Below are 9,572 nucleotides of genomic sequence, written 5' to 3' on the forward strand. Positions count from 1 at the left end.
AGACCTGCATTTTTTAAAAGTTCCACAGGCACTAAAAGTGGAGGCCCCCGTGTGAGGTGTTCGATATGTGGCCAGCAAATATTTCCTCAGCACCTGCTATGAGCCAGGCACTGTTCTAGTCCCTCTTTTCCTGGGGCTTATATTCTAAAGGATGGGACAGACAAAAACAGACAAACAAGAAAAGTATTAAAGACGTATGTGGAACGCGGAGAACTAAAACAGGGTGACCTAGAGGAACTAGGCTGGCTGGGAGCGTGGAGAAGGCTACCAGAGCAGGTGCAAATTAAACTGAGACTGCGATGACCAGGAGCTCACCATGCAAGGGTGGGTGGCGGGGGGAGGCCTCCCGGGCTCAGGAAAGAGTTTTTGTGCACACCCAAGGCAGGAGGGAGCCGGGCTGGCTGGAGGGGAGTGGGCTTGAGGGCCACGAAGGAGGAAGCCTGGGCCCTATCAGCAGGGATCCGGAAGCCAGGGTCAAGGGTATGGATTTTATATCGAGGACTCTAGAAAGCCACGGAGGGTTTCAAGCCAGAGAGTCATGTGATATCGTGTTTTTAAAAGGATCATTTTGGCTGTCATGTGGAGACTGGATGAACAGGAGACAGGAAGACGGCTGAGTCTGCTGCAGAAACACAGGAAAGCAATAAAGGTGGTTTGGATGGAGGTGCAGAGCTAAGAAGATGGACACAGGACAGTTTTGGAGGTGGGGTCCCCGGGACTCGGTTCCTACCCGTGTCTGGTATGGAGGGTGAGACAGGAAGGTGATGGCCAGACTGTCTGCTTGAGCACCAGGTGCTTGGGCCCAAGGAGGCTTTGATGAGATGGGAAAGACCCTATAGAAAAGAGACTGCACAAATGTAAGCTGTCTGTTGAGAATATTGACTTAGGACATGAGGCCAATGCAAAAAAAAAGTCTAAATATTACCATTTCAGTCTGTCCCTTAAGCTCTTGAAAATAAGGAAAGTCTAACTGGCTGCCAGTTGCTTGAGCTGGGAAGAGCACCAGCAAAGTGTGCTCTGGAAAAATGAATGGGCTGAGATCCAGGGAATAGTGGGGCCGTGGGGCCCAGAGAGACCTGGGCAGGGCCCGGGATGCAAGTGCCTTTATACTAAATTTAACCTCCGAAGAATTATTTCATGGATTTCACAATGTTGCCTCAGGCTGGCCCTTACCCCATGCACGCAGCACCTAATGTGGCTGCTGACATTCCTTCCTCCCTGCTGGCTGGCCTTCTTGTTTGTATATATTTATTGTGTACATTTTTCACGGTTTCGCTTTCTGTGGTTTCAGTTACCTTTGCCTCAGGCTGGCCCTTACCCCATGCACGCAGCACCTAATGTGGCTGCTGACATTCCTTCCCCCCTGCTGGCTGGCCTTCTTGTTTGTATATATTTATTGTGTACATTTTTCACGGTTTCGCTTTCTGTGGTTTCAGTTACCTTCAGTCAACCACCGGCCCAAAACATTGAGTGGAAAATTCCAGAAACAAACAATTCACGTGTTTGTTTATCTAGGTACATGATCATATTGTCTGCAAATAATAATTTTGCCCCCTTCAGGCTCATTTCTTTATCTTGCTTAATGGCATAGGCTAATATTCCAGAAGACTATTTAATCCAGACACTCTGAAAATTCATAAGTTTTAAGTGCTATGTCACAATGCCTATGTCATTCACTTCACTTCTTCTCATCAAGAAGCCGTTTCATCATCTCACATAATCACAAGAACAATGAGTACAGTACAACAAAATTTTGTTTGTTTGTTTGGCAACTGGCCAGTACAAGGAACCAAATCTTTGAACTTGGTCCTAGAAGGCCACGCTCTAACCAACTGAACTAACTGGCTAGCCAAGTACAATAAAATATTTTGAGAGAGAGACCACATGCACATAACTTTTATTTCAGTATACTGTCATAATTATTCTGTTTTATTTTTAGTTATTGTTGTCAATCTCTTGCTGTGCCTAATTTATAAATTGAACTATATCATAAGTATGTACATATAGAAAAAATACATATATTTCAAAATAAGAGCCAAAATGATATACAACAGGGGGCCCACCCAGGGTCCTGAGGCTTGGATCCGGGGACCAATCCCTCTCCCGCAACCAGGCAAGGAGCATGCCAAAAACACCACTTCCATGTGGGTGTCCCACCACAGCCACCACAATAGCCATGGCTGCCATGAAAGCAGCTAGAGACCACGACCACCATGCAGATGGTCCACCTGCCACTTGAGTGCATTGATACAAGGAGAGTTACCAGCAGAGACCAAAGTAAAGAGGAGGATGTCTCTCTCCACAAAGCCCGTTCCAGAATGACAGAAGAATCATCTGCTCTATGATAATAGTGGGGGACCTGAACACGCTTCTCTCAGCATTGGACAGATAATCTAGGCAACAATTCAACAGAGTAACCATTACTCTCTCAGAAGGAGAGAAGAAATCTAGGGTTATCAGAGGTGAGAGGGGGAAGGGAGACAGGAGAGACTGGATAAGGGGCATAAAGAATAAGTACGATTTGTAATAATACATATGCTAGTAATATTGATTTGATCAACATGTCAACATTGACCCCCCAAAAATGTATAATCAATTATGATTCAATAAATATATTTTTTTAAAAAGACATATTATGGAAAGATACTAGAAATATTCAAATTAAAGTCAGGAACAGGATTAAGATGTCCACTACCATCACTAACAAATTAAAATATTCTTCTGGAATATTTGATTACGCAATTAAGCAAGATAAAGAAATGAGGCCAAAGGGGGCAAAATTATTATTTGCAGACAATATAATCACATACCTAGAAACCCTTAGAAAATAAACTGAAAAACCATTAGAAATAATAAGGGAATTCAATAACTTGGCTGGTCACAAAATTAATACATGAAAATCCCTATGTACAAACAATAAGCATTTAGAAAATGCAATGAAAAAAAGGTCTCACTTATAATAGCAACAAAACAAAAAATAAAATACTTAGGAAAAAACTGTGTAGGACCTTTATAGAATAAAACATTAATGCTCCACTAGAGGAACAAGTAAGAATTAAGTCAATGGAAGATGAACGGTGTTCGTGGAAACAAACAAAATTACAAGAACATTAATACCCCTAATTTCAGTGCAATCCTGAATAAATTCTCAACAAGAATTGTGCACCAACTATGTGCCAGGGTCTGCTCTAGATGCTTGGAATGCATCTTATAAAAAAAGTCTGTGCTCAGTAGGTATATCTCAAAATAAGGTCTTCAAGATTTGTAAATATTTGGAGCCAGCCTGTGGCTCACTTGGGAGAGTGTGGGGCTGATAACACCAAGGCCACAGGTTCGGATCCCTATATAGAGACGACCGGTTAGCTCACTGGGTGAGCGCGGTGCTGACAACACCAAGTCAAAGGTTAAGATCCCCTTACAGGTCATCTTTTAAAAAAAAGAAAATGTCAAGTCTACTGCGGTACCTGCTGTGAAGAAGGGGAGGGAGCACGTGTTTGTGTTAGAAGATGGTAAATCAGCAGATCTGAAGGCAGCGGGGATTGGAGGGTGCAGGGAAGAGAGTCTGGGGGAGCTGGGTAGAAAGAGGAGATGTTAATGGGGGTGAATGAGAGGATGAGGGGTGGAAAAGGCTTGAAATAGCCATTACGGAGGACAGGAAATCAAACACACACAGTGGGACTGCCACACAGCTCTGAGGAATCTGGAAAGCACACAGAGTCAACAGGCACTCCGTTGCTGTATGCTCACTGAAACCGACGAAATGTCGCACAGATGATCTCAATCTGATCTTCCTGCACTAACAGAAAAATCTGGATACTTCTTTGAAATTCTATTTCACTTCTCTTTAGAATGCCCTTACAAGAACCGGATCTCGCATCACCGAGCAGATGTCCACACTCAGATATGTAATCTTTGATCAGTCAACCCTCAGTCAACTGCAAGGAACCACGTGGGTAAAGAAAAAGCCACCAGCTATCCTACAAGACAGGCAATGCACTCAGGGGCAAGTGACAGTCAACAATGTACCACAGAAACCCATGACGTACAGTCAGCTGAGTGCCCAAGCGCCTGCGAAATGCAGTATTTCAACCAGCACTGCAAAACAGGCTAAGATACTGTGAAGGACTCAAACATTTGAAAAAAGAGGGTGCGGCTTGTTAAAGATAAAATCATTTGGTTTCTCAAATGTGCATGAATTACAGTGTAAACACAGTGTACATTAACAAAGGTAGCATGGGGGAAAAAAATCAAAAAATAAAGGGAAAGCTCTTGTAAGCAAAAGCTGCCTTCCAGCTACATGGAAAAACACTCCGGTGCCCCAGTAAATAAATAATAAAAGGATATGGAAACAATACACCTTGAAAACTCCTGTCCCTTCTCTGTTCTCCTGGACAGGAGCAGAGCTGACAGGCGCATGCTGCCTGGGTTACAGACCCAGAGCACACTTATTTATCTAATAACACTGGAGTACTTTTCAAACAATCAGTGAGGACATTTCAAAGAGCTGAAACAGGTCTCCATATTTATGAGTATATCCCACTTTTTTACCCCAATCTCCAGCACTAACTCCTAAGACAAGATACCCTGACCCGTGGACTGGATAGAAGCTAGAAATAAGAATTTGGGGGTGCTTACACCACACCATTTTTCTTTTTCCCCTGATAGGAAGGCTCTTGAGAATACTTACCCACAGGAAAAATGGGAACAATTCACACTGATTTTGATTCTTACCAAACTAGTCCCTGTTTTTTAAAAAATACTTTAATTCATATAGGTTCTGTTTCACAACTATAGCCATAACCTTGCTTGCACACACAATTCCACATTTTTTCTTAAACATATGCAACGCTACCATCACAAGCAACCTGAACAACAAATATGTACAGAACAAACACTAATGTTTACTGATAAACAAAAACAAAAAGCAAACAAACAGAAAAAAAGCTAAGAAGTTAAAATAATAATCCAGGATCACAACATTTCAGAGCTAGAGGGGGCTTTGGTGAATGAGAAAGAGGTTAAGGGCTTGCTTGCACTAGGGCAGACAACTGGTAGCAAAGACAGGGCTAGAAAAATAAAATGATGCATTGCTGTCCCCTCTGCAGCCGACCTGGGAACAAGTCACACTTCTTCAGCCAGCATTACTGCACCTGACTGAACAGGCTTATGCCGTGGTTTGTCTGGGCTGCCCAGGGCAATGGGCTGTACTGGATGGTATCTGTCAGACTCTTTTCTTAGGCTTGGGATTATCTGATTATTTGATTTGACTATTTAATATCTGTCTTCTCAGCCAGACGGTAAGTTGTACAAGGCCAGTGAGACCTCCCTGTGGTGCAGAGCAGACTAGGGAAGGAGTCGATATTTAGAGATCAAGACACTTTTTCTTGGATGTCAACTTTTCACAGGACAGGCCTTGAGATTTGATAATACTTGATTTAACATGATTTTACTCCCCTTCCTTCTTCCCTGAAAGCAGAGCTGGTCACTGTCACCCAATTTTACAGAAGAGAAAGCCAAAGATTAATTTTCTTTTTCAAAGACTGAGCTGCAAACTACTTGGTGACTAGGACCGCCTATATGTGTGTCAGTCCAGTATCCCACGTGTGGTGAAATATTACTAACAATGGATTCCTATTACTCTTAGGCAACTGGTAGGTGAATAGCAACGGGACACAGAAAACTCAATTTTTAGCCCATGGCACCAATCTGCAGATTAGAAATACTCAAAGCATGTTCACTAGAACTCCTAAATTATACATTTTCCATACAAATCCATTAGAAAAGACAGTAGCAGCAGCCATATTTCCATTCCACCAAGAAGAAAAAGAGCACACGTCCACAGGCCCTGAAAATCTGAAGCCATGGTAAGGAGGCAGCCAGAGGCTCTGGGCCTGAGTCCTAGCAATACAGTTCTGTATATGTACAGAGGAGGACCATATCCTTGTCTACTTCATAGGGACTTTTTAATTTAATTTAATTTATTTAATTTAATTTAATTAATTTTATTTTATTATTTTATTTTATTTTATTTTATTTTATTTTATTTTTATTTATTTATTTTATTTATCTTGGCAACTGGCCAGTACAGGGTTGTTGTTGTTTTTTTATTTTAAGCAAGTGAAAACACCTATTGAACAACAGATTTTCATCTGCAACAAGACAAGGGATTATTATTTGAAAACTACCTAATAAATAGCAAATCTATTAGGCATTATATTACACTGGAATAGTAGAGTAGTTAATGATGAGATCAAAAGTTCAAAACATGAAGGGAAAGTTACAAAATATGTGTAATGTGGTTTTACTTTTACTACTATATGTACACACAAACAATGTTTATGTGTTGAAAAAACTGTATGTACATACTGCAAATACAGTATAACAGCAGTTACCTTTGGATGGCATAATTATGGGTGATCTGTATTTTCTTTTTCATGCTATTCTATAATCTATAAATGTTTTCCAGTGATTATACACCAGATTTGTAATCATTTTTTCTAATGTGATTTTTAAGACTACAATAGTCTCATACACTCTTGGTGGGAGTGTGAACGGGAACAACTTCTTGGAAGGGCGATTGGACCCATCTGTAAAACTGCACTTGCATGCACTCCCTGACCCAGTACTCCCACTTTTAATTACTCCACTCCTACACATGCACACAGAAATACGAAAAGGACAGTCATGACGGCACTGTTTCTAACAGCAAAAGACTGGAAAACTTAAATACTTAAATGTCCAACAATAGGGAAATTCCAGTAAAGAAAAGTACACCTATTGAAGGTAATACAGCCAGTAAAAAGAACCTGCATTGTGGACTGAAATGAAACTATGTCTAAGATACGCTATTAAATGAAAAAACCAAGATGCAAAATATATGCTATCGTTTGTATAAAATTATTTTTAAGACTATATTCGTATTTACTTGCCCATGTATTGACTATCTCTGGAAGACTCACCTAGACTTGTAATAAAATTGCCTTAAAAGGGAGGAAATGAGGGCCGGCCCGTGGCTCACTTGGGAGAGTGCGGTGCTGATAACACCAAGGTCACCGGTTCGATCCCTATATAGGGATGGCCGGTGAGCTCACTGGGTGAGCGTGGTGCTGACAACACCAAGTCAAGGGTTAAGATCCCCTTATCGGTCATCTTTTTAAAAAAAGGCGGGGGTGGAAATGGGGAGTCTAGGAAACAGGAAAGAGGACGTGTCCGGCAACGGATTGCAACCCTCAGTGTCGCGCCCGTACCGGACCTGGACCGGCAACGAGATCACAACCCTTGGTGTTGCTCCCACACCTCGCTCAGCCAGTGAGCAGGAACCGGTCTGTATGTGGGATCCGAACCCTCGGCAGGAGCGCCACCACGCTCCCAAGCGGCGCACTGTAGCAGTGCGCCACCGGGCCGGCCCCAAGTTGAGTTATTTCTAAGAGCCTTTCTTCTCCAAGATAGTCCAACAATCCCTCCCGCTATTTTTTGCTGGTATGAATGATGATCTTGCTGGGGAACGGGCAGCTTTTCCTTCCACCCCATCATTCGTGGAGATCCTTTTCTTTCAGATTACTTATGAACTGTTTCTTAAAGTGGAAATTATTAGTGTCCAAAATTGCATTTAAAAGTTTTTTCACAGAATTGTGTAACACCACCAATCCAACATTACAAAGTAATTAGGAAATGATGAAGCCTGAGCCTCTCTACTGAGCGAAGCTGCTTCTTTTCAAGCAATTTAATTGTAAGCAACTTTTGGCAGGCAGGGACCATGTCTTTTTTCTTTGTACCCTCCGGAGTCTAGCACAGTGTCTCCACGCGGTAAATGATGAGGGGATGCTGAATTGACTAACCTCACAGTGTCTGACCCAGGACAAACAGTAGCAGGCTTTCAAAGGTGGCAAGATATGGCTGCAGAACTCTTGGCAGCCACTTAGCAGCTCAACAACCCTCAAGTAGTTACTGAGCCTCTCTCAGCCTGCCCCGATCTAGTAGGTGGGAGTTGTGAAGCTTCCAGATGATGCTTTAAAGTACATGGCTACCAGCACATTGCTCGGTAAATGCTAGCAAACGGAGTAGCATCACCTACTCCTAAATGGAGTAGCTAACGGTGCAGCTATTTTGGCAGAGGGGCAAACTGAAGTTTAAAACTGAAGTTTAAAAGTTTTCTAGGACAGTGGACACTGGGCTCAAAGGGCCATCTCCCCAGCACCCACAATGCATTTACACCTGCATGGTCTGGAAGCATGCTTTAGCTTCCTCATCTTCTTCTCAGAAACCTGCAGTCTTAAGCACCACAAAAAGTCCACTCTTCTTAAAGTCAAAGGACCATACCCATCTTGCTCCTCTTTAATGTTTGTTTCATTTTAATTCTGCTCTCCACCACCAGAGCCCTCTGACGCTTGTGCACTACCCAAACCTCCTTCTGCCACTTGCCCAATCGTCACTAGTTCTGTCCCCTCCAGCAGAACCAGAGGGATCCTAGGGCCAGCCCGTGGCTCACTTGGGAGAGTGTGGTGCTGATAACACCAAGGCCACGGGTTCGGGTCCTATATAGGGATGGCAGGATCGCTCACTGGCTGAGCGTGGTGCTGATAACACTAAGCCAAGGGTTAAGATCCCCTTACTGGTCATCCTTTTTTAAAAAAAAAAAAAAAAAAAAGAACCAGAGGGATCTGGATCTCCTCCCCTGCCCCCAGGTCAAGAGTACAATCAAGGCTGTAGCCCTCCAAGCCTGCACATCTAAACTATATCAGTCTTCTTAGATGTCACAGACAAAGCAGGAAGAACCTGAGGACACTCATGAGTGTGTACAATGCCCTTCCCACTTTTTGAAGCATTGAACGCTGCTACCCACAACCTTCTCCCCCTGTTCATTCTCTTCTGTGGCTCCATGTCCACAGGTACTACAATTAATTGGGGGCTATGGTGTGAAGTCCCATTGAGACCAACAGCTCCCCCGTCCACCCTCAACCTCAGGATTGCTCTCAGCATTCCCGCCTTTGCCCTTATTTTCTTCTTGGGGCAGCCATCTCCGTCTCCCTCCCCGCCCCTGCCCTCCCTCACCAACCCATCACCTCCTTCCTCCTCCCCAGGAATTTTACCTTGAAGTCAGGAATAGCAAATTTGGTATTGTAAGAGAGGTTGGACTTGGAGGTTACAGTATTCATTCTCTCCAGAGCTTGTAAATTTTCCTTATCGCCAGGGGCAGAAATTAACCAAAACTCCGACATGCTTGCGGTCTTCTCTAATCCAGTTACTGCCCGGAACCAACACAAACAGAAACAGGACGAGAGACATGTCACATAGCTGTACCTCTTCACCACTCCCTTCCCTCCGAATTAATCTGCTCTAGGATCGGTCACTCTTTTCCCATTCCTTGCTTCACTGACCTTTCAGTTCAGATTCTAGAGCTCCAAGGACACCCATTTGCACAGAGCAATGTGCTTATCTCACCGGGGAAGCCCTGAGGTCTTCACAAGACTCCAAAGCCCCTCAGTCCCTCCTTGGTTCCGACTGGCCTTTAGGAGCCGAGGAGGGGCGGTTGCTTTCACTCTCCCCACTCCAGTGCAGAGCCCCCACCTGAC

General features: G+C 43.4%; 1 protein-coding gene across 1 annotated transcript in view; it reads right to left on the bottom strand.

Moving 5' to 3' along the window:
- The window catches only part of ATP6V1C2 (ATPase, H+ transporting, lysosomal 42kDa, V1 subunit C2), a 57,487-nt gene extending 48,269 nt beyond the window's left edge, over positions 1-9,218 (bottom strand). The window contains exons 1-2 of the mRNA XM_008572130.1: positions 9,090-9,218; positions 316-503 (exon numbers count right to left, since the gene is read on the bottom strand). Coding sequence (XP_008570352.1) covers positions 316-503; positions 9,090-9,218 — 317 coding nt within the window. The remainder of the gene's footprint in view (positions 1-315; positions 504-9,089) is intronic.
- Between the last annotated feature and the right edge of the window lie 354 nt (positions 9,219-9,572).

Source organism: Galeopterus variegatus, unplaced genomic scaffold (assembly GCF_000696425.1).
Source record: "Galeopterus variegatus unplaced genomic scaffold, G_variegatus-3.0.2 Scaffold755, whole genome shotgun sequence".
NCBI classification, from domain to species: domain Eukaryota; kingdom Metazoa; phylum Chordata; class Mammalia; order Dermoptera; family Cynocephalidae; genus Galeopterus; species Galeopterus variegatus.